Genomic DNA, 25873 nt, shown 5'->3' with positions numbered 1-25873 from the left:
CTGAGTTCAAGCCCCAGGACTGGAAAAACAAAACAAATCAAATTCCTATGCTTAGTTGATTCAAAGAAGCCTTCAGTCAGTTCCAGGTTATTGTCACTTGTGTTTAATTCTATGCATCTTGAGCATTCACTGTTTTTCCTCAATGGTGGTGTCCTTGGAACCATATATCCATGAATACTAAAGCTCTACTGTAGTCCTTAATCTGTAAAACTGTTGAAATTCCATGTAATAATCTATGTTCATTTATCTGGAAATGGCTTCATTGATTTAATGAAAGTCTCAAAATGTCATGTGGCTTGTAAAATTCAATAATACATGTTCTTCCTTTTTTTTTTTGCCAGTCCTGGCTGGGGCTTGAACTCAGTGTCTAGACACTGTCCAGTTGCCTTTTGCTCAAGGCTAACACTCTTATCACTTGAGCCACTGCACCACTTGTAGCTTTTTCTGTATATGTGGTGCTAAGGAATCAAACCCAGGGTTTCATGCATGCTAGGCAGGCACTTTACCGCTAAGCCACATTCCCAGCCCCAAATTATACTTACAATAGATTTTGTGTCAGTCCTAGGGCTGGAATTGAGGGCCTGGGTGCTGTCCCTGGCTTCTTTTGGGGCTTTTAAAATTTTATCTATTTGTTTGCTTGTTTGTCTTTCTTCCCTCCTTTCTTCCCTTCCTTCCTTCCACTCAAATTATATAGTTCATTTTCAACATAGTGTTCATTAAATACCACTGCTTCATTTGTTTACCCTGTCTCTCCCTTTCTTTCTTTCTTTCTTTTTTTTTTTGCCAGTCCTGGGGCTTGAACTCAGGGCCTGAGTACTGTCTCTGGCTTCTTTTTGCTCAAGGCTAGCACTCTGCCACTTGAGCCACAGCGCCACTTCTGGCCGTTTTCTATATATGTGGTGCTGAGGAATCGAACCCAGGGCCTCATGTATATGAGGCAAGCACTCTTGCCACTAGGCTATATTCCCAGCCCGTGTCCCTCCTTTTCTGTACCTCCCCTTACCCTCCCAAAGATAAATAAATAAACAAATAGGGAAAAAAGAAAAGAAAACAAAAACACAACAAAGAAAGACCAAAAAAGTTCACCGCACTGTTTTAATACAGTTTTCTTTGGTACCAGTCCTGGGGCTGGAACTCAGGGCCTAGGTATTGTCCCTGAGATTCTTTTTCTCAAGGTGAGCACTGTACCCCTTTGAGCCCTAGCACTACTTCCAGCTTTTTCTGAGTAGTTTATTGGAGATAAGAGCCTCACAGACGTTCCTGCCCTTGCTGGCTTTTAACCATGATCCTCAGATCTCAGCCTCCTGTGTATCTAGGATTACAGAACTGAGCCACTGGCCCCAGGCTTTTTTGAACTCTTAAGTAATGAATTGGGAGTTTGCTTTCAGTTTCTCATGATATGGGGTGATGAGGGAAAAAAAAGACAATGTAGTACATTTTCTTTTTTCTTTTTTTTTTTTTTTGGCCAGTCCTGGGCCTTGGACTCAGGGCCTGAGCACTGTCCCTGGCTTCTTCCTGCTCAAGGCTAGCACTCTGCCACTTGAGCCACAGCGCCGCTTCTGGCCGTTTTCTGTGTATGTGGTGCTGGGGAATCGAACCTAGGGCCTCGTGTATCCGAGGCAGGCACTCTTGCCACTAGGCTATATCCCCAGCCCCAATGTAGTACATTTTCAATAAAGAACTTCTTGGTTATCTTTTGGTGTTAATTTGTGGAAGCACTCTTAGCAAAATAAAAAGTTGGAGACTTTACAGAGTCTTTCCTATCTATTTCTCTTTCTTAATTAAAGATTTCCAGCCACTGGCTTATTCCTGTACTAGGTACTCAGGAAGTTGAGCTCTAAAGGATCATAAGTCAAAGCTAGGAGGGCAAGAAAGTTTGTGAGACCTTGTATCTCCAATTAACCACCCAAAGTCCAGAAGTGGAGGTGTGGCTCAAGTGACAGATGCCAGCTTTAAGCAAAAAGCCACCATGAATGTGAGGCCATGAACTCGTTTCCTATGTGTGTGCATGCACAGATACAGACAGACACGCATACACTCGTGCATGTGCAGACAGACACAGACACACACACATAACTTTTTAGGTGTGAGATTCAAGTCTAGAAGCACAAAATTAAGAAATTGTTGCTTTCCTGTGGTTTCACTCTTGCTATTACTGTAACTGATCTTAATACCCTGGATACTGTATATATGTGTATTGGAGCTAGGGAAGGGAAAGGGAATACCAGAATCGAGAGACAAAGGATAAAAAGACAAACCATTGCAAAACCATTGCAAAACCAATTGGTGTAAACCAACTGTACAACTCCTGGGTGGGGTGGGGGGAGTGGGGCAGAGGGAGATGAGGGAAAATGAGGGAGGAGGTAACAAGTTGGATAAGAAATGTACTTGACTTGCATATGAAACTGTACCCACTCTGCACTTCACTTTGACAATAAAAAGAAAATTAAGAAAATGTAAAAATAAATTGTTGCAATAGTGCAGGAAAAGATACCATGAAAGCTTGACTTAAAGCAATGGCAATAGGGATAGAAAGGCAGGAGTGTTGAGTGACTGGTTGGATATGAGGATGGAAGGGATAGGAGTTTCTGTGCATCCTCAAAAGGCAAAGGGATTCTGAAATCATCTTGAATAAATACATCTGATGAGGTTGCAGAATGTCCTAGTAGAGGCAGCTAGCCTGACTACAAATACAGACCTGGAGCTTGGGAGACATTTGTGCAAAGTGTGAGCAGTGCCAGTTGAAATGGTGGAAGTAGATGAGGTGTTCCTGTGAGAAGGAAGGGGCTGTTGGCTTGTGTCAACACTGTTCTGTGGTTAACCAGGGCTCCAGGTTCTGATGGACAGATCAAATGGCCTATGTACTTGAAAGCAATGTCCAGTTGTTGTTTTTTTTTGCCAGTCCTGGGGCTTGAACTCAGGGCCTGAGCACTGTTCCTGGCTTCTTTTTGCTCAAGGCTAGCACTTTACCACTTGAGCCACAGCGCCACTTCTGGCTTTTTCTATGTATGTGGTGCTGAGGAATCGAACCTAGGGCTTCATGTATACGAGGCAAGCACTTTATGACTGGACCATATTCCTAGCCCCTGGCTTCTTTTTGCTCAATGCTAGCACTCTGCTACTTGAGCCACAGCGCCACTTCTGGCTATTTTCTGTATATGTGGTGCTGGGGAATTGAACCCAGGGCTTCATCTATATGAGGCAAGCACTCTTGCCACTAGGCCATATTCCCAGCATAATGTCCAGTTTTTCTAGACATAGCAAATGTTAAAATACTGGGGATGAGGGGGGAGGGTTGCAGAGCTTATGTGTGCACACACATACACAATAAGCTGGTAATGGAGTTTGAACTCAGGGCCTGGGCGCTATTTCTGAGCTTTTTCACTCAAGGCTGGCACTCTACTAGTTGAGCCACTTCAGTTTTTTTAAATTGTTTAATTGTCTTTGAACCATCTTCAGATTTCAGCCTCCTGAGTAGTTAGGATTCAAAGTGGGAGCCACCAGTGCTTTTGTAGGACAATTCTGATGAAAGTAAACAGGGATGATGGTTGGATAGTAAGTAAAATAATGTCGAAGTTACAGGGAATTTTGGAAAACCTGACATTTTGTGTACCAGACAAATCAGCTTTTATTACTTTCAACAAACAACTTGTACATTTTCAGAGGACTGCATCTCGGCAGAATTCATTTGGATCATAAAAGAAGGACATCATTTGTTTTAAGGTCTTTGAAGATGGGACATACTTAAAAGCAGGCCCCAATTTGAGGGGCCAAAGAATCTCCTACACAAACCTCTAGCTCAGTGCTTCTCAAACTTTAACATGCCCACACGTCACTTAGGGATCTTGTTAAAATTCACATTGTGGTTCAGCAGAATTGGCATCAAGTTTACCATTTCTAACAAGTTCCCAGATGATGGTAATACTGTTGGCCTATTCAAAGTACTATTAAAGTGTGGCTAACATCTTCTAAGGTAATTTGACATTGATATTGACCAGTGGACTTGGCTCAAACAGGGTGCCAATGCATTGCAATTCTCTTCTTTTCCCCCCTATATTATGTTTGTTTTGAAATGTAATTTTATGTGCTAAATCTAAATGCAGTTGTGTTTTTTAAAATTTTGCATGTCTTCCATTTCACTTTTTAGGAAATTCATTTTTGATTATGTTTTGCAATAGTATTAGTATGAGAGGCATTACAATAAAAATCAGTCCCTAACCAGAGACAGTTTGAGAAACACTGCTCTAGACAATGAACGTTTTATTTGGGATATGAATTTAATTAGAAATGGTTTGCTTTCAGTTACATATGATTCTTAAGCAGTATTTTAAACTTTTCTTTTTATTTATTCCATAAACAATAACAAAACTCAGCTAGATAACAGTATGACAGTTTCACCATACATTCAGTCACAAATATTTAAAACTTTTGCAACAAGAACAACAAAACCAGAAGTGTTACAAGAATAATTTACAAGAAAAATCTATAAAACAGCAAGAAGCTCACAAATATTCATTTTCTTTTGCACAAGATCACTACACTCGTTCACAACATGTTTTGTGTTACAAAATTCCCAACAAAAGTGTATTTTTCTTTGTATTGTGGTTTCTAAAACCAGAAACTTTGAAGTAAATATCCTTTTCTTCACACCTAGTGGTGCAGAAAAAGGAAAACTCTCACATACAGACACTTCACAGCACTTTTTCTAAGAAAAATATACACTTACAAAATATGTTACAAATTGGCACACTTAAAAATATACAAGATTTCGTAGGCGTCTTAAGAGTGATCCTTAAGCTTTATACTTCAATTGACTCTACAGATTATTTATAAAGCTTAATTTCTAAAAGAAAAAAAGGCAACGAATTTCCTAACGTTTTTAAAGTTGCAGTGTCATATGTCAAACCGAAACTTAGGTTACATTCATAAAAAGGGCCTCAGAATGCTTTTAACTTTATATTTTCTTAAATGCTTAAGGGGCTTGGGGAAGAAGAAAAAAATGGGGATGATCATTTTTCTTTAGCACCATAAATCATTAAACTTGTTAAAGAGGTGCATTCAGCTCTATGGAAACTAAGGACTAGTACATTCAAAACTGTAGGCAGCAAACTCCAGTCAGTGCTACAGGTATCCCAGTAGTCCATCTTAAGATTTCTATCCCCCTACACTGGGAGTAAAAAAAAGGCCTCTTCTAGTTTTCATTCAAGCCTTTTCTTTTGTGCTGTAAAACCAAGCATCTCTCAAAGAGGCAGAATGATTGAAATATCTCCTTTCTTCTTCTGGAATGAGATGTCCTTCTGAGACTCAGAAAACCCCTTGAGTCTGTTGGATGGACAAGACATCCTTTCTATCTAATGTGGATGAGTGTTTCTTCAGTGTCTTTAGTATTTACCCAGATACTGATTTTTTTCAAAGCCTCATTCATTCCTTCAACTTGCACCAAGCCTCTCTCTTATAGTGTCCTTCTCCAATACTTTACCTCTTCATTTACAATTCTCAAACCAAGAAGATATCTCAAGTATCATGTAGCTGCAGTGGGAGCTTTGCTTCGTAACTGTAGCTTCTGTTTTAATTTTGAGTGAACACTGTGCCTTAAAGGGTTGTCTGAGTACTGTCATCAAAATAATGCCATGCGGGTAGAGGACCCTTAAGCTGATGACAATGTATCCTAAGTTAAACATCCCAACTAAAAAATATTTTTTCCTCTCTTAACTTGGGTCTTTGAGGAACCTTTACAAAATCTCTGGCCTACATTGCATTTGACAAGATCCCTACTTCTTATTTTAGTTATTGGTTTTTAGTACTAAACCTTCTAAATGGAACTATTGGCTCAGTGAATTTTATGAATAGAAAAATCAACTTCACATTAGTTTTTTCTTTTAGAAAGAGGAAAGATTTCTGTTGTTATGGGCAATCTTGAAATTCTTAAATGAACATAAGAATGTATTAAAATTGGACTATTTCTCGAAAACACAGGAGAAAAACCAACATTTCTAGTTTCCAGCAATAACTAGGACTAGCTAATATTACATTTGCCTCTTCAGTGCAGAAACTGAGCTCTCTTCATTTCTTGGAACTGTTCTGAGAGCATCTGTAATTGAAGATGCGGTAGATCTGTGTCACATTCGTTCAGTTTGGTAAGAACAAGCTGGACTAAGAGGCCCCTCAATATGGTTTTTCTCCTTTAGGCAATAAATGCTAATTCAAACCCAATAAGACAGAAATTCACTAGAACTGCAGGACCTCACGTGAAAGAACATAGGATGCTAGCTAGAGTTGTTTACAGTTTTTGTTGAAGCATCCTTTATGCTTCTCTCTTACACGCACACACGCACACATGCACACACATCCCTCACTTGCCCCCTCCCTCCCCCCCACCCCTGCACATACACAGATGCTTTCCAGCAAGAAAAAAAATGGTCAGAGAAGGTGAAGTTGTCACAAAGCCCACCTAGCACCAAGGACTTCAGGGAGATGGCTGAAGAAGTGATGGTCAAGGTAGTGCAGGAGGTTTGAAAACATGTAGGAAAAGGTAAGGCCTTAACACATAATTGCACAGAGTAGCAAGAAGTCAGAAGGGCAAGCTGGGAGAAAGCAGCATAAGTGAGGCAGCTGGTTTATCTGAGACACTGGAGAGGCAGAGAGGACAGCCACTGGGTCAAGCCAGTTATCACAGCCCAAACACAACCCCCAACGTCTCAAAGACCCCTTGGTCAGGGCCACTGTAACAGCACCCTGTTCCACATAGTACAGCACCTAACCAGGGCACGGGAGCAGACCTATTCAGAACAGATCTTCAAGGGAAAGGAATTTCCAATTTTCCTCAGGGATGTGATTGCCTTATGGATGTTTGGGTGTAGAGGGTTTCGAATTCGATTTGAAAATGGCCAAGGCAATGAGAAGTGATTAAGAAAGGGAAGGTTTCCCTCTACATTTCCAGAAGAAAACATTCTGGTTAAAATTGTTTTTCTTTTTTTTAGACTCTGACAATTTGGCGAGGTGAAATATAAGACTATAAAGAAGAAAAAGAAACAGAAATCAACAAGACTTCATGTGAGAGGCATTAAAAGGGAGCAGCTCCCTAGAGAGGAGAAGTTAGAAGAGAACAGTAAGCAGAAATTTCATACCAAGGAAAATGCACTATTTCTGACATGAGATATCATTGATAAAGTAAAACAATTTTATACATCCGTCCTCATTCCATTAAGGCAGTTGGTTGAATAAGAGATCTCCAATAAGTCTGGCCTACAATGTTGTGACAGGAGGAAAGAAGAATTGTGAGAGCAGACGCAGCTAAATGCTGAGCTACTGAGAGAAATGCTAAATGCAAGAGAACAAGTATCTCTGCCTTGATCTATTGCTCACTTCTCAAACTCAGTTTCTTGTTACTTTTCAGTAGAAAAGGGTTATAAGTCACTAATTTATAAATTGACAACCTATAATGCACTGCAAGCCAATTTTTTTTCTGGAAAAAGTGCTTTCAAATGGCAATTCTCTTTGGAGAAAGGTATGAACCATGCCTTAGAATTGGCCCTAATGGGCTCCATAGGAGCAACTGAAAGTATCCATTCTAAAGGACTCAGGACAGTAAGTTTTGACAAGGACATTGTTTCTATTCTTACCCCATTCTCCAAAGCTGAACTGATACTTAAAAAAATCTGGGGACAACTGCTCCCATATTTATTTGTCTTTTTATAAAAACACATTGTATTCATGGAACATTTTCTTGATTTCTTCTTTAATTGCCATTTTTGATTACATACAAAGCACTCCATTCCTATAAGCCAGCAGATGACTTTGAGGTCTGGAGTCTTGGGGATCATAATGTAGGCTAAGTTGATGATTCCAAGCCAAAATTCAGCTGCAAAAGAGAACTAACAAAAACAAACCCCCCAAACAACATGAAGGCCAGTTCCTAGGAAGCAGCCATATAGCCTTTAGTACAAACAGCTAGCTATCGGGAGTAGAGAAATAGAAGAAAGTGTTCCCGTTTGATTATTTTCCCTTTTGGATGGCAGCTGTAGGGCAGGAAACATGTTTGTTTCATCTGGTGCCTTTTCACTAAGTAATTTTCCAGGGCTCACTGAATGCAGAGCATCAAAGCCTAGGAATGGGACCAAAGTAGCCTCAAATACTGCTCCTCATCTACTCATCCCCACAGAAAAAAAGGAGGGGGGGGGCAGGGGCTGATGCTGAGAACACACACAAGAACACAGGCTTGTTCACTTTACTATCTAGCTGTAAGTAATAGAGCAGGCTGGTGAAAGGAATCACAGACTGGGAAGTATAAACATTTATATATGTGATAGGCTTCCTTCCATTTCTTTCTGACTACTTTCAAATGTTGTTTCTCTGTTTGTGAATATATTTAGGTGGCAATGACTAGGTAGGTTCCTATTTTGTTTAGAATTTTCTGGTTGAAACATCTTTTCTTTTTTTGTGAAGCCCCCCCATTTTCCCCCACCCACTTATTCTCCACCCTCCCACCCCAGCCTATATATTCACAAGTTAATAGGTTAGTAACAATATTAGTAAGAATAGTAACAACAACAACAACCAACAACATGAATAATATTAATCCCCTATATCTGTATAGCACTTTATGATCTACAAAGCGCTTTCACATCCATTATCTCATTTGTGCCACAAAGCATCAGTCATCAGACACAAAGGCCTTCAACTGTGCAAGGAAAAGAGATCAAATGTTAGAAGTCAAGTGGTGAATAAAAGGGGAGAAAAGGCTAGTAGTGAGGGATGCTGGAGCTGTGAAATTTTAACAGAAAGGTGGTGGAGGGGTGGACTGAATTAAAAATGTGAGTTTGAAGTTTCTAGGAAACTAAGATTTAAGTATATTGTGTAGCATCCAATACTAGTTATCCAAATCAACTCTTACCAAATTGTTCAGCTTATATAATAAGGTAAGTTAATTAATTAATGGGAAGAAAAATTGGTCAAATTGAAATGCCTTAACATTTTAAAAAATGACATTGGCATTGCATGATTAACACTTAAAGAACACTAAAGCCATGAGATGAGTGCATTTTTGACAAAACTGGAATAAAACATTTAGGAAACTACTTAAATAAAAGGAATCTCTGTACTTCATTTATCATTAGTGTCAATTTTATAGCTATTTTATAATTTATCCCAGACTATTATAAAATATATAAAACTGAGATATAAAGTATCAGCAATATAACTTTGCACTTTAAATAATTTTCAGCTACAGATTTTGCTTTTTAGAAAACTTTCAAAGCAGCTGTTTTGTTTCTTTGTAAAATGTTCTGTAAATGCATATATTCGGGTCCCTGATGGACTCAGCTTTTGCATCTTTCAGACTTTTCCAACATTTTAGTCTTCAGGTGATGGAACGAACAAATCGTTATTGTGCCTTGTTTGTGTTTCCACATAGGATAAAATAGAGTTTAAAAATTTAAAAGAATGTATGTATGCATGTATGTATGTTTGTGTGTATGTTTTATACATATATACACATCTTTTTAATGTGTGTATATATATATATTTAAAATTCATTAATGAGCTTTAAACTGTGGGGTGAATCTGTGAGATGAGGTAAGGAAATTTGGCACAAGTCAAACACTATCCTTTAGGTTTTGGTAAATTGTGTAACACAACATATTTTTTCCACTGTGATCTAAAGGTGCTATCCACAAAAGTGGGGTTGGTTAATAGCAAGAATCACTGGAATGTTTCTGGTGAATTAACAGGGACAAGCTCCCCCAAATACTCACAACCAAATGTTGATGCAGAAGTAAAAGTATATACAGTACAGTCACTTCTTTGTAGTTTGGCACAACATATTCCATTTTCCTTGTGGGTAAATAGTGCAGAAACTACGAGTGCAACTGTATGACTTTTAAAATCTTTTACATAGAACATCAGATTAAAGTTTTCTTTCAAAGACTTAGTCCCACAATTTAAAATTCGTTTCTTTAAGCACTTATATGTCAACATACATACCACAAGGCATATTTTGAAAGAAATAAAACACAAACATCAAATGTCTTTCTGGAAAATGCGAGTCTCTTCTTCAAACACAGGTAAAACCCAAAAACGCTGTTTCTGCTTTTAGGAGATTGTAGTCAGAATCCCTGCAGAAAAAAATCAAAGAATTTATGCCATCTTAGTTAGTTTTAGTGTATGGCCCACAAAGGGAGCATACGGTGTAAATCTGTTAACATCATACTAAATGCTGTATGATGCAGAAAGATAGAGAGAACGGGGGTACCAGAAAGCACTCCCAATCGCCATGTGTGGAGATTTTGTTTTCCAACTAATGCTCTTTTCATTGAAATGATCTTGGCTTTTTGGTTACACGACTTTTAAATTCTGTTGCTCAAACTCTGTCTTACTGAAAAGCCCTTCCATTCCCAAAATCATTCAAGAGCATATTTTAGTTGTACTTTCCTAAGAAGTAAAAATCCATGGTGGATAGCAGAAGAAAACGTTGTTTTTTTTTAGAGCTTATCCCTAGCCAAGCCAGAACAGAATTGCCCCAATCTTTTGGGTGGCTTAGAGGTATAGGGATTTTCATGCAATTTTTTTCTTTTCTTTTTAATTTGAAGAGAGACAGAGAGAGAGAGAGAGAGAGAGAGAGAGAGAGAGAGAGAGAGAGAGAGAGAGAGAGAGAGAGCACGCAAAGGGAATGGAACAGTTTTCTTTCATGCAAACTTTTGTTTTCAAGAGGGAAGAAATATGAGGGACTGCGGGCTCAGCAGGTAGTAGGAAAGCCAGGAGTGCATCCTGTCAGCCATTTCGGTGCAGTATTACCTCAGTTTCTCAAAAGAAGTGGTCCCAGCCTCATCCTTGTGGAGCTGTTCTCGCTCCATGCGCTTTCCCTTACATTTCTCATCTCTCAAAGCCTTGGTGCTGGATTTGTGACGATATAACTTTTTGTGTGTCGGTCCGTTATTGCCTAAAGTGCTCATGTTATTGTATTTTTTATCAAAGAAGGCAGAATGAGAGTCCTCATTATAACCAGGCAGGTCTGCATGAGTCGAATCACCTATCGCCGCTTTCCCATTGCTTTTGCTCACACTTTTGATGGACCTGTGATTCTTGGTGGCTCCTGAGGACCCACTGTTGACCTTTTTCTTAGACTCCTGTGGTGTCCCAGCCAATATTTTGAGGGTTTTTAATTTTAGGCTATTGGACTCCGAGGAATAGAATGTGTTGGAGTCTCCATGATGCCCCAGGGGTTCCCAAAGGGGCTCTATGGAGGCCATCATGAATCTTTGCACATCTGCCATACCAGATGCAATGTTAGACAAGATGTAGGAGGGCTCCTGAAATTCCCGTTGGTCATCATCCAGGAGGTTGTTGGTGTGATTGCTCATGCTCATGTCGTTCCAGCCTGGGTTGCTCTCCTTCCTCAAAGCCCAGTCTCCAGAAAGTCCCTTCTGATTTGGCATCTTCATAGGAGCAACAGGACCACCATGTTGGATGCTATCAGTCAGTGTCTTCCCAGTGGAAGATAGACTGTTGCTTTGGCTTCCTCCACGGCCAATGCCAATTTGCATTTTTTCTCCATTGATGGCCGCCCCATATTTCCCTTTTTTTGTTGACTTAGGAACCTGGCGGGAGGTTTTTCCAGGTGGCTTTTCAGTGGTTTTGTTGCTGGCTTTGGGGGATTTTTTCCTGGTGTTTTTCTGAGATGAGCTTTGGTTCACAGCCCCACTCTTGCTGGGTGTCATTTTCTTTCTGGACTTTGACACTTTGTTGCTGGTACTTGTTTGACCATCTGGCTCATTAAATGTTGACAAGCAAGGGGTTTTGGGGAGCAAACTGACAGAATCCTCATCATTGAACATATGGAACTGGAACTGATGGTTATTTAAAGTAAAGCCATCATCTGCTTCGACTTGTTGTGAAAGGGTACTACAGTCCCACTTGACTTTCTCCATGCTGCCCAATGGTCCCGAGACACCTTCTTGGAACCCCTTCACCGTTCCTAGTGTCTTGATACTCTCACATCTGGTGATCTGAGGGGAAAGACTGGGTGTGTCCGGTGGAGATATCTCAGAGAGAGAAGAGTGGCGGAATTTGTCAGGAGTGAAGTTGGAGATATCCAGGAGATCGGTGGACTCCTTTAGTGGTGCTATCTCATCAATGCTCTGCTGGATCACCAGTTTGGGGCTGCAGTGGGCCAGGAAATCATCAGCAATATCATCATCACCATCCTTTTCACAGGACTTCAAGCTTAAGGAGCAAAAATTGCTTGAGCTGACAGAGAGTGGTGCTATTGAATCAAAGCTGAAGAGCCGAGCATCGTCCACACTGGCTGGACCCTGCTGGAAAGGAAAGCCGATCTCCCCATTAGTAAAGTGACACAACTGGTAAGAGTCATCACATGGGAGCTGGGGGTCCTGCACGGAGGCATACAGGACCTTGTTGCAACTACTGCCCTCACTATTGAGGCAAGTAGAACTATATGTTGTAACAGTGAGGTTATTTTCCATGGACACTACTTGGGAGGTTTCAAAATCACTAGATTGGTTTGAAGCTATCTCCCTTGAGACTTCAGCCATGAATTCCTGGGGGTCTGATGTAGCCTTGTTGGGCCACACATTGCCATAGTTGCTGGATTCCAGTTTGAAGTTATGAGGTGATGGCTGCAGCTCAGAGTCGGAAGATGAGGAGAGCACACAGTCCTGGGCTGGCTGGAGAGGTACAAATGCCTTTTCTGTTTGAGTGAGGCTGCCTTCATTTTGCTCTGCAGAATGGTGAGCGAAGTAGGAGATCCCAGTATTATTTGACAAGTCAGAAGCATCTAACAATGTCTGCAGATACCCACCAGGGATAACAGGTATGTTAGTTGCAACACTAGCAGACGATAGAGGCATTTCAGAAGAGCAAGTGGTTGGCAGGAACGTAGAATTCTTAGCAACCTTTGCCTCATGAAATTCAGACAGGTGGGAACTGTTTGAGGTTCCGGGGATTGCTTCATTTTTTAAGTTAGCCTTGGAGGATTGCTCTTCCAATGGAGGGCTCATTTGAGCAACTGGCTTGCTTTCTTGTGCAACCTTGATTTTCTTGGATTTTAACCTAGCTTCACTTTTAAACTTGATTTTATTGAGGACTTTCCTTTCTGGTCCCTTCGATTCTGTGTCCTGGCCTTTGACTTTCACTGAGTCAGGACTTGTGACGTCATTTGCACAGCTGGCAGCAGCGGGTGGGGCAGACTTCCCCGTACCTTTCAGTCCTTCTTCTTTGCGGTTACAAGCTTGCCTCTGATCATTGCAGAAGGAAACTTGCTTACTATTTGCTGAAGTTTCCATGGATTGGATCCTTTGAATCCTGTGCCTGTTGCCAAGTTTTGATTTTCGTTTACGAGCAGGTGGCAGGAACGACACCTCAAAGCTACCTGGTTCAAAGCTTTGCTTTTGGCATAAGGATGTCTTGGTGGAGTCGGTGTTGCTGTTTCTCTGCTTTTTCTTCTTCTGCCAGAATCCCTTCAAAGGTGCCAACTTGGAATATTTGTTGAGCTGATTCTCACTCAGATTCACTGTGGTCTCACTGGCATCCACCTTACTTAACTTCACCAGCATGTTCTTCTCACCTTTAAAGCGATTGATAATGATGTATTTGATAATAACAGGGGGCTCCTTACGGGTTACTTTTCTTCTCTTTTTGGGACACCATTCATCATCATCTTCCTCTTTGGAACTACCTGGCAGCCATTCCTTCCTCTCATTCATCTTCTCACCCTCTAGTGAGTCCACATCATATAGATAATCTTCACTGTATCGAACTTTTCTCTTGGCTCGTAGTCCATAGTTCTGCTGGGAGGAGGAGCTGCCAGAATTTGTGTCCCGAGCCATATAGCGGCTACAGTCTTTAATCTCCCCCATGGCATCATAAGAGACCTCAATGAAGGAACTGTCATCGCTGAAACTCCCCGATGTCTCCAAGGAATTCGCAAGATGGTCCAGCTTTGGATTCTTAAATTGCCCTACCTCAGTCCCGTTGCAGGGTTTATTTAAGGCAGATTTTTCTCCATTGTCTTTCCCATCATTTTTCTCCACCCCTTTGTCTTCATGTCCTTCGTCTTTGCCTTTCTTCTTGTCCAAGATTTTTTCTTCCTCTCCCCAGATGATGCTCACATCAGGGACCTTGAATTGGGAAAGATCACCACTCTGCTTCAGGACCCCACTCTTAGTTTCCCGCTTGGGACAGGTTGTGAAGACACTGGGGAAAAAGTTGAATTGAGCATCTTCCTGCATCAGAAGGGTGGTCTTGTCTCGAACATTGTCCTGAAAGGATTCGTATCGAATTTTCAGGGAGCAGACATCACTGCCCAGTGTCGACTCATCATCATCAAACATGTAGTTATCCACATCTTCTTCAGAGAATAGGTTGACAGAGAGCTCATTCTTGGAACAGAGGTCAAGCAGTTCAATCTTACTCTCACTAATGAAAGTCTCAAAGTAACCCCAATCCTGATTGGAATTTGCTAGCAAAGCTTCTTCTGTATTGCACTTATCTAACAGCAATGCCTCGTAATAACTCTTTTGAGTTGGATCTTCCAAGTCGATGTCAGGCTTTTCAGCTTCTCGTCTATCTCCTGCTCTTGATTTATGCAGGGGGAAGCCTAGGAGCTGATCTGAAAGAAGCTGCTCTCCATATTTTATGTTTTCTCCAGCATTAATGCACTGAATACCTATATCAGACACTGCACATGTTTCATAATCCCTGTTCAGATCGCTGACTTTCAGACTGATCCCTGGCTCAGGATCTACTGCCTCCTTAGATTCCATGAAGCAGCCCAAGCAAGTCCGGCTTGGCTGCATGAGGCAGTCTCCATTCAGAGCTGACATGCCTGCAGGCTCCATTATGGCAAATGGAGCTTTCTCACACTCATTGGGCAGTGACCATGTGTTCAGGCCTTTTGCAACTCCAGATGTGAGGGAGATGGCATTCACAGAAGCACTATTAGCAGCATGCTCAGGTGCTTCAATCAGACCCAAAGGGGAGGGAGGGTTCTGCATACAGGGCTTCTTAGAGGAAAGAGGCAGGAGACTCCTAGGAAACATCAAAGTCTCTTTTTGTACCGCTGGTATTGGCTGGATTGGTGTGGCAGCTTCTACCTCTGCAAATGACTTCATTGCCACATCCTGGTCCTCTGAGTCTAGAGGAATAAAAAAACGAGAAATGAAAGGAACAAAGTTAAGGGTCTTAAACCAGACTTGTTAAATCTGTTGCCCTTGATCATAAAACATAAATGAAACCTCTGTTTCCCTAGCTTTAGAAATCATATTCATGCAAATGAAAAAACAATCATTTTTGGCCCAGCTTGTTTCTCAGAAATGAGGGAAAGAATTGGATAGATTGATCATTTGGAAAGTCAAGGCTTTCAGGTGGAAAATGACCAGATGGGACACACATGTTTTTGAGCTACCCATTCTTGAGACATATCCAGGAAACTCATACGGAGTCTAGAAATTGTAAGAGTCACATCAGAGAACATTTCTGATTCACTAAGAATTTTGTGCAACTTCATTTGATAGAGATAATTTGGGAAGACAAAGAGGTTGGATATGATCACTCTCAAACACTATTCTAGCCCAGTGAAAGATATAAAAGAACAAAGTTTAGGATTAACATGAAATCTTATCAGACATCCTGGACTCCACCTGTACCAACTTTGTATATGGTGAAAATCTATATTAATAACAAGAGACTAGGAGAGATATTATATACTATAATTAAATTCCCTTACCATTTTCCTTGACGCCATTAATCAGAGTGTTTTCTCCATTGGCTGAGGCAGCAATAGCCTTATCTTGTTGGTTATCCATGAATGTAACCTCTTATTGTTTCATTCCAAGTCCAAATGCTGTCCAACCTGCACATTTCAAATACATAATAACAGTTATTAAATTAACTTTATTTTGAATTTCACAGGTTATTTCAGCTACAATGGTCTTAGAATCATCGACCATTATCTGTTTCCAGACTGGCTTTGTTACTGCTCTTGTTTTGGGTTCATAGTTTATACCTACCATAGTAGCCAACTAGGAACCTCACATTTAATTAATTAAACTCACAATGTAATTCATACATCCAAGGCACTTCTATTTCCTCTATGTCATCATACTTTTCAAAATGGAAATGCAAGAATATAGGCAATCTTAGTACTTCCTTCAGACAGTAACACATTTAATGTAATTATAGCTGTCCACTTAGGAAGGACACAAAACAAGAGTCCAGGGTAACTTGAAATAAGGGACATAAGGGTGTGGACATTAGTTTTCTTTCCTTTCTCCTTTCTTTCTTTCTTTCTTTCTTTCTTTCTTTCTTTCTTTCTTTCTTTCTTTCTTTCTTTCTTTCTTTCTTTCTTTCTTTCTCTCTCTCTCTCTCTCTCTCTCTCTCTCTCTCTCTCTCTCTCTCTTTCTTTCTTTCTTTCTGTGAGTTGTGAGGCTTGAACTCCGGGCCTGGGCTCTACCACTTGAGCCACAGCACCATTTCTGGTTTTCTGGTGGTTAATTGAAGGTAAGAGTCTCATGGACTTTCCTGCCCTGGCTGGCTTTGAACCATAATCCTCAGATCTCAGCCTCCTGAGTAACTATGATCATAGGTGTGAGCCACTGGCGCCCAGTGATTTGTTTTATTTCTGTTTGTTTCATTTCTACTTCAGACAATAAGAAGTTATTTACAAACAAGCTAATTCATATCATAACATACATAATCTACCTTCATACCCAGATTTTCTCCGTGCCCTAAAATTTGACAGCTAAGATACAAAGAGATAGAGAATTCTTTGGTTTCTTGATTTTTAGAATCTTTTTTTTTTTCCAAATTTTTATTATCAAACTGATGTACAGAGAGGTTACAGTTTCATACGTTAGGCATTGGATACATTTCTTGTACTGTTTGTTGATTTTTAGAATCTTTTTATTTTTTATGTATTTTTTTTTTTTTTTTGGCCAGTCCTGGGCCTTGGACTCAGGGCCTGAGCACTGTCCCTGGCTTCTTCCCGCTCAAGGCTAGCACTCTGCCACTTGAGCCACAGCGCCGCTTCTGGCCGTTTTCTGTATATGTGGTGCTGGGGAATCGAACCTAGGGCCTCGTGTATCCGAGGCAGGCACTCTTGCCACTAGGCTATATCCCCAGCCCCGATTTTTAGAATCTTAATTGAAAGTATTTAGTATTTCCCCAAGCCTGTAGCAAGACTTTTGAATGTGAGATTTTGTAAAGATGTGAGTGCGATCTAGTACTTCTCAGGCCTGGTACACCTATCTATAGCAATTTATTTCCTATCTGAGTGGTAGGTGTATTCAAATGCAGATGAGGCCACTAGAAGTAGAAGTAACTAGCATATGCCACTGTAACATCTGTAGACCCCCATTCATTCCAGTGAAACCCAATTCCTAAACATTCTCCCCAGCCAAGTATCCTTCCCTTTATTAAAAAGCACACATAGAGAGGAAAAAAACTGAGAGGGACTGAAGGAAGGGGTGACATCGTTCCAAAAATGTATGCTTTATTTGACATATAACTGTATCTCCTCTGTACATTACCTTTATTAATAAAAATAACTTTTCTTTTGCTAGTCCTGGGGCTTGGACTCAGGGCCTGAGCACTGTCCCTGGGTTCTTTTTTGCTCAAGGCTAGCACTCTACCACTTGCGCCACAGTGCCACTTCTGGCTTTTTCTGTTTGTGGTGCTGAGGAATCAAACCCAGGCTTCATGTATGCTAGGCAAGCACTCTACCGCTAAGCCATATTCCCAACCCAATAACATTTTTTTTAAAGTACACATATCAGCCAGTTGTGGTGCATGCTTGAAATCACAGCAGTCAGGAGGAGGAAGATCTTAAGTGTGAGAACAGCCTGTCAGTCTCAGTTATATACTGAGACCTTATTGCAAAACACCAAACAAGCATACATGTGCATATATACACACACATACTGCTGACAGTCAAGTGGTTATTATAGGAATCTCAATTGTATACTTATATAGCTTTCTACAATCTCTGACTTATGATGACGCAACTTAAGATGTTTTGACATTATGATGGGATGAAAGTGTACACAGTTGAAATTGGAAGTTGAATTTTGGTCATTTCCTGGGTGGCACAATATTCTCTCAAGATGGCTGGGTTGGGGCAAGAAGTTGAAGCTCCTAGTCAGCCATGCGATCATGAAGACAAACAATTGATACCTATTATGTATTATGTTGTCAGTGTGATTTTGTACTGTTGATGTTATCTTCAATTTTCATTATTATTATTTTAGTTGGTCGTGGGGCTTGAACTCTGGGGTCTGGGCACTATCCCAATGGACAGCTAGCACTCTTCCACTTGAGCCACAGCGTCACTTCCAGTTTTCTGGTGGTTAATTGGAGACAAGAGTCTCATGGACTTTCCTCCCAGTCTGGCTTTGAACTGAGATCCTCAGATCTCAGCCTCCCAAGTAGCTAGGATTAAAGGCATGAGCCACTGGCTCCTGGTTTCATTATTATTATTTTTTAAATAAAGACTAGATTGTGGGTAGAAATACTGGGAGTGATTGAGGGAAATACTGGAATGACCAAGGGAAGGGGTGACATTGTCAAAAATAAATGTACTCATTATATGATTTATGTAACTGTAGCTTCTCTGTACATCACCTTTATAATAACAATGAAATATAAAAATGACCCCCCCTAACAAAAAGACTAGAAGCATTTCACATTTCCATTAATAAAGGATTGTTGGGCTGGCAATGTGGCTTAGTGGTAGATTGCTTTCCTAGCATGCATGAAGCCCTGGGTTCAATTGCTCATTTCTTCATAAACTGAAATAGCTGGAAGTGGTGCTGTGCCTCAAGTTGTAGAGTGTTAGCCTTGAACAAAAAAGCTCAGGGCCAGTGCCCAGACCCTTAGTTCAAGCTCCAGGATTGGGAAAAAAAAGATTGTTCAGATAAGTCATGGCACACTTACACAATGAAAGCATATTGCCAATGTTTTGTGAAACTCATATTTCAAAAATTACACTAGATATTCAACACTTTATTATAAAGAACACTATATTATATGGTTTTCCCAGTATGATAAAGCAAATTATGTTAGATAATTTTGTCCAATGGTAGGTTAGTATTAATGTTCTAAGCACATTTGAAGTAGACTAGGCTAAGCTATGATGTTTGATAGAATAGTTATATTAAATGCACTGTCAATTTAATAATATTTCCAACTTGTGATGGGTTTATCAGGACCTAACCATACCATAACCTGAAACCATCGGAATATACACATAGTAGAATATACACATGTGCTTGCATACATATACATACACTTGAATATATACATTGTGCTTGTATATATACATATACATGTGCTTGTGTACATAAGCATACACTTGCCCAGGAAATAAGAAACAGTTGTAGTTTCATATAATGAGATACTTCCCCTATCTAGTATTTTTTTAAACAAAATAAGAAATCTATATTAGGCAGTGTGCCTGTTTTTAAAATGTTAGATGATTCTGTATTTCCTCTAACATTTATATATAAGAATTGCCAAACTTTCTTCTTATTTCATGAGTTCTTATTTGACAAGGAGCCAATAAACCAAAGGTACCAAGGAGAAGAGAAAGAGAGACGTTATATTTACACAGAAAGAAGGGACAGAGATATTCTTTTTGGGGGGAGAGAGGAAGGGTAGATTAATACTGAAATCTGAACTTAGAGCCTCACACTTACTGGAGAGTTTTAAAAGGTGGATGGCAGTAGAAAACAATGTTGACATTCCAGATCCTTGGTAAGGAGAGAATCACTTGTAATTGAATCAAGGAGCAGTTTGTATGTCTGTCTCCGATTCAGAGAACCCCATGGGTCAGAAAGAACCATACTATTATCATATATATAATTTATATATATATAATTTATCGGTCTTTAGTCTTTTTACTAATTTTATTTTGATCTGTCTTTAGTTTTTTCTTTTCTTTATTTTTTTATTGTCAAACTGATATACAGAGGGGTTACAGTTTCATATGTAAGGCACTGAGTACATTTCTTATTAAACTTGTTGCCTCTTCCCTCATTTTTCTCCCACCTTCCCTCCTCCCCAACTCCCCCCCCCAAGTTGTACAGTTTGTTTACAGCATATTGTCTTGTAAGTATTGCTGTGGCATTGGTTCGCCTTTTACCCTTTGTCTCTCCACTTTGATGTTCCCCTTCCCTTCCCTAGTTCTGATAAACGTGTCTTTAGCCTTTTCACCAATTCTATCTCAGTAGGGACTTGATAAAGAGCAAATTATTTGTGCATTTCAATACTTTAGTGTCTTCTTATCCTTTAGTCTATGGTTAATTATAAGGAAGTTAGGTTTTTTGTTTTTTTTTTTTTTGACAATCCTGGTGCTTGGGACTCAGGGCCTGAGCACTGTCCCTGAGCTGCTTTTTGCTCAAGGCTAGCACTCTACCACTTGAGCCACAGTCCCACTTCCTCAAATCAACTCTAAAAGAGACAAGTGAGGGTGCATATTTTCCTATACTTTGCTTTATTTGTACCTTAGATGCTTGAAAAAAACTTGCTTTAGCTTTTACCTACTAATAGACATTTAGGACATTAGCACTGATGGGGTTTTGGAAATCTATTTTGATCTACAATTGATTAATACTTTTGGAAGAATGTACAACAAATTACTTTGCTCATCATAGTAAATCACTCAGCATAATGTCATTAAAATAGCATTAACATGGAGACAGGCATTCTGAAGCAAGGAAATGCTCAATTAAACTGGAAAAACAAGCCTTCTGGTCTGCCCTTCCCCTCATCTGGGTATGAGAAGAAGCCTTTGGTCTCAGGGTTTAGATGGTCCATATCAACCTTTGTATTGGAGACTGCGCATTGCTTTTCCCACCAGGAAAAGAAAATAAAGCAGAAACAGAGGACATAATAGCAACATAGCTTTTGGGGTGTCAGTAGTGCCAATGCACTAGTGAATGTACTGGGATACCAGTTTCATTAAACAAATTTTCCAGGACTGGATCCCTGTTCTTAAGGCACTTAGAGTCTAGTGGGGGAAATAGCCTTAGATAAATATAGACAAAGCATACTGAATGAGAGGCAGAAAGTTTCTATGTGGGCCCTTAGGGAAGAAATTGTTCCATTTTTAGAAAGGAAAGAGTAAAGTAAGAGCTTCACTAGAAGCAACAGTATTCGAGATAGACCTTAAAAGATGATCTCTCATTGGGTGCTAGTGGCTCATGTCTGTAATCCTAGCTACTTAGGAGGCTGAGAACTGAGGATCATGGTTCAAAGTCAGCCCAGGAAGGAAAGTCTCTGAGACTTTTATCTCCATTTAACCACCAGGAAACCGGAAGTGGTTCTGTGGCTCCAAGTGGTAGGGTGCTAGCCTTGAGCAAAAGAGCTCAGGGACAGCACCCAAAGACCCGAGTTCAAGTACCATGACTTACCCCCCAAAAAGATGATCTCTCTCAGGAGGTTTGGATGGGAAACCAAGTCTCAGAAAGGGGAAACTATTTGCTATTATTACAAAGCATACTGATGACATTTATACAGTCTTGTATAAGTGTTACTTTTAGTCCAGAAATATCCCTAAACGGCACTAACTTACTTACTAGACAGAACATAAACTATAACTAAAGGGCTGGGAATGTGGATTAGTGGTAGAGTGCTTGCCTAGCATGCATGAAGCCCTGGGTTCAATTCATCAGTGCCATTTAAGCAGAACAAGCCAGAAGTGTCACTGTGGCTCAAGAGGTAGAGTCAAAAGAAGCCAGGGACTGTGCTCAGGCCGAGTCCAAGCCCCAGGAATGGCAAAAAAAATACAACTAAAAATAAAGACTAGTGGGGCTGGGGATGTGGATTAGTGGTAGAATGCTTGCTTAACATGCAGGAAGCCCTGGGTTCGATTCCTCAGTACCACATATACAGAAAAAGCCAGAAGTGGGGTTGTGGCTCAGGTGGTAGAGTGCTAGCCTTGAGCTGAAGAGCTCAGGGACAGAGCCCAGGCCCCCAAGTTCAAGTCCCAGGACTGGCAAAAAAAAAGACTAAACCAGGGATTGGTGGCTCACATCCATAATCCTAGCTACTCAGGAGGCTAGGATTGGAACATTTCTGTTTGAAGCTACCCCAGGCAAGAAAGTTCATGAGATGCTTATCTCCAATTAACCACCAAAAAGCCAGAAGTTGAGCTGTGGCTCAATTGGTAGAGCACTAATCTTGAACATAAAAGCTCAGGGTTAGTGCCCAGGCCCTGAGTTCAAGTATCAGCACTGGCACCAAAAAAATTATAATCAGAACTAATAACATTTTTATCTTATTGGAAGAATGTTGTTCATATAAGAAAGATGTCCTTTGGAAAAAATCATAATAAGTGAAGTGACCCAGACCCAAAGAAACATAAACCCTATGGTGTCCCTCATAGGGAATAACTAGTACATGATTAGGCTAGTCATGGTAGAAGATCAAAATACCCCAATAGCTATGCCCATATGATCACATAAGAAGATGCCAAGTGAAATGAACTCCACGTCACAGAAACAAAGAGTTATACCTCTATTGTAATTATTTTCAACATGCCATGTGAAACTGTACCTTTTTTCTTGCCTGTTTGTTTGTTTTGTTTCTCTTATATTCCCTTCCTGTGGTTGTACCCCCACTACCACTGTATCTCATCTGAGTACCCTGGATATTGTTTATATGGGTATTAGAGCTGGGGAAGGGAAAGGGAATATCAAAATCGAGAGACAAAAGACAAAAGGACAAACCATTCCAAAAGCAATACAAAATCATTTGGTGTAAACCAACTGCACAATTCCTGGGGGGGGCCAAGGGAAAGAGGGAGGGGGAGGGGGGAAAATGAGAGGGTGGAGGTAACAAGTTGAAGAAGAAATGTACTCACTGCCTTATATATGAATCTGTAACCCCTCTGTACCATACTTTGACAATAAAGAAAAAAGTTTAATTAAAAAAAAGAAAGATGTCTTTGCTTATCCCAACACAAGAAAAAGTTCAGCTCCATCTGGGAAGGAGGCATTGCTCTTCCAGCCTCTGGATTCTAGCCTTCTGTGTTGTCACTTTAGAATATTCTTTTTTTTTTTTTTTTTTGCCAGTCCTGGGCCTTGGACTCAGGGCCTGAGCACCATCCCTGGCTTCTTCCTGCTCAAGACCAGCACTCTGCCACCTGAACCACAGCGCCCCTTCTGGCCGTTTTCCATATATGTGGTGCTGGGGAATCGAACCCAGAGCTTCATGTATAGGAGGCAAGCACTCTTGCCACTAGGCCATATTCCCAGCCCTAGAATATTCTAAGCACTCTATTTCTCAATTGCACTCTCTCTCTCTCTCTCTCTCTCTCTCTCTCTCTCTCTCTCTCTCTCACACACACACACACACACACACACACATTTGTCAAAAATCATGATGAATTTTTATCTCCTATTCTGGAAATAAGATGATGCACAAAGGAAGATGAGTAGAGCTGGGAATTCATTTGATCCCAAAGTGCTAAAATAAATTAAGCCATTTGATAATGCCACTTAACACACCATCTAAAATGTCTGAAGGGAGTAGAGGGACCAGGAATATACCATTACAAGCAAAAAGTGTTTTAAAAACTTCCCAGTAATCATAGTAGTTTTCTGTGCTGGTGGCGCGAAGCTGAAATTAAATCTAGGGCCTCATTCATACTAGGCAAGCACTCTACCACTGAGCCACATTCTCACCCTGGATCAACTGTTCTTAGATATGCAAACAAGAATCGTTTATAGGTACTTCCAAGTTAAAGTAAGACAATTCATAGCACAACATAACACATATCAAAAAGTATAGATATTACTTTTAATCTGGTTCAGGTATCAATGTGTATTGCCACAGAACCAATAGATGCTGAGCTAGCTGTTACAGGTGATAGAGGGGCTTTGGTTTTGCTATTCATAAACTCCTTAGCCTTCCTTCTTGATTTCAGGGAGCTTGTCAAGGCCTTCCTAGCACATTTACTTACAATAGGGGTACCCTCCCTGCATGCAGTGAAGGACAGCACTAATAAAGCTGTGGGTTCATGGGTTAGTTAAGCACTGCACTTCCTTAGCTGTGTTTTCTATGTTAGATTATGGCATGAGCAAAACTGAAGTGAGAAACACAAATTCTTTCCTTAAGATTCTTATTGCTGGGCTGGGAATGTGGCTTAGTGGTAGAGTGCTTGCCTAGCATGCATGAAGCCCTGGGTTCAATTCCTCAGTACCTCATAAACAGAAAAAAAAAGCCAGAAGTGTTGCTGTGGCTCAAGTGGGAGAGCGCTAGCCTTGAGCAAATGAAGCTCAAAGACAGAGCCCAGGCTGAGTTCAAGCCCCAGGCCTGGCAAAAAAAACTATACTTATTGCCTTGGAGTGGAGGTATGTTCACTAGCTACTTATATGCAGATTAAAATACTTTCACTTTTTGTTTACAAAATACTTTTACAACTTTTACAAATGTTTTATAAACATTTTTTGTGCCAGTCTTGGGGATTGAACTCAGGGCTTGGGCACTGTCCCTGAGACTTTGTGCTCAAGGTTAGTGCTCTATTACTTGAACCAAAGCTCCACTTCTTGCTGTTTGGTGGTTAATTGGAAATAAGAATCTCATTGACTTTCCTGCACATGTTGGCTGTGAACCATGATGCATTGCAACCTCGTGAGTAGCTAGTGTATGGGTGTGAACCACTGGCTCTGGGCTAGATAGAGACTTTTTCTCAACATAAGGAAGGAAACATTTCAGAAACACCTAGGAACACTAATTCTATATATTCACAAGATCATATTCTTCTCATCTCCATTGGAAGTAGTTTTCTAAACGCCTTTAATTTTTTACATGGGACTAGGAATGGAATGTTCAGGAATAAGGGAAAGATAGAAGTATACGATGGAGGACATCAGAAAAGAAGAGAGGTTGAGGCCAAGAATAGATATGCTGTCATTCTAGTCAGAACTCCATGATAGTGTGGCCATCATTTATTACTATTATCTGTTTATTCTAGTCTCCTACAAAAAAGTCCTCAGAGTACCCAAGTCTGAAATACCTCTCCGATGCCACACACATGGCATTATGAGGCCCTGTTCTTATTAATGTCTGTACAGCAGAATCCATCACATACACAATCCCAAAGCTCATGTGTGTTGAGTAGCAACAACTAGTTCAACAGGACTCTTCCCAATTCTAGCAGCCAAGTCTTCAGAAGGGAAGAAATCTTAGGGACAATGATTCTTGAAGTTTACTTACTAATGAACAACATAAGTCTTGGAGAAATCTGGATTTCCTTAGGTTTCTTTGCTGTCTTCCAATCTATCATTAGGGCTAAGTATTAGAATGAATGTTTTAAGATTGCAGTATCTATCTTTTTTCTCCCCTGTCCTGGGGCTTGAACTCAGGCCTTGGGAGCTGTCCCTGAGCCTCTTTGTGCTCAAGGCTAGTAGTGCTCTATCATTCAAGCCACAGTGCTACTTCCAGCTTTTTGTGAGTGGTTTAGTGTAGATATGAGTCTCATGGACTTTTCTGCTTGGCCTACTTTGAACAGTGATCCTCAGATCTCAGCCTCCTGAACAGCTAGAATTACTGGTAAGAGCCATTGGTGCCCAGCTCTATCCATCTTTTCTGTGCCAGTATCTGGGATCACATGGAACATCTAAATTGTATTTTCCAATACAGTAGCTACTAGCCAGGTATAAGCTATTTAAATTTAAATATAGACTAATTAAATCCAAACTTCATTCTCTTAATTATACTCATCACCTTTTCAGTACTCAATAATTCCATGTGGCTAGTGTAGCAGACACAGAGCATTTTCATTGTCACAGAAAGCTCTACTAGATGCTATTTTTTATGCCCTAATCATATAGTCACCTATTCAATTTGTATAGGTTGTCTA

General features: G+C 40.3%; 1 protein-coding gene across 1 annotated transcript in view; it reads right to left on the bottom strand.

Annotated features, from left to right (window-relative positions):
* Positions 1 to 9950: 9950 nt before the first annotated feature.
* Positions 9951 to 25873, bottom strand: part of Nexmif (neurite extension and migration factor) — a 128593-nt gene continuing 112670 nt past the window's right edge. The window contains exons 2-4 of the mRNA XM_048336364.1: positions 15740 to 15865; positions 10792 to 15148; positions 9951 to 10112 (exon numbers count right to left, since the gene is read on the bottom strand). Coding sequence (XP_048192321.1) covers positions 10052 to 10112; positions 10792 to 15148; positions 15740 to 15818 — 4497 coding nt within the window. The 5' untranslated portion in view covers positions 15819 to 15865 and the 3' untranslated portion in view covers positions 9951 to 10051. The remainder of the gene's footprint in view (positions 10113 to 10791; positions 15149 to 15739; positions 15866 to 25873) is intronic.

The sequence above is a fragment of the Perognathus longimembris genome, chromosome 28, assembly GCF_023159225.1.
Source record: "Perognathus longimembris pacificus isolate PPM17 chromosome 28, ASM2315922v1, whole genome shotgun sequence".
NCBI lineage: Eukaryota > Metazoa > Chordata > Mammalia > Rodentia > Heteromyidae > Perognathus > Perognathus longimembris.
The sequence above is the reverse complement of the archived record's forward strand: the minus strand, read 5'-3'. Positions and strand labels throughout refer to the sequence as shown.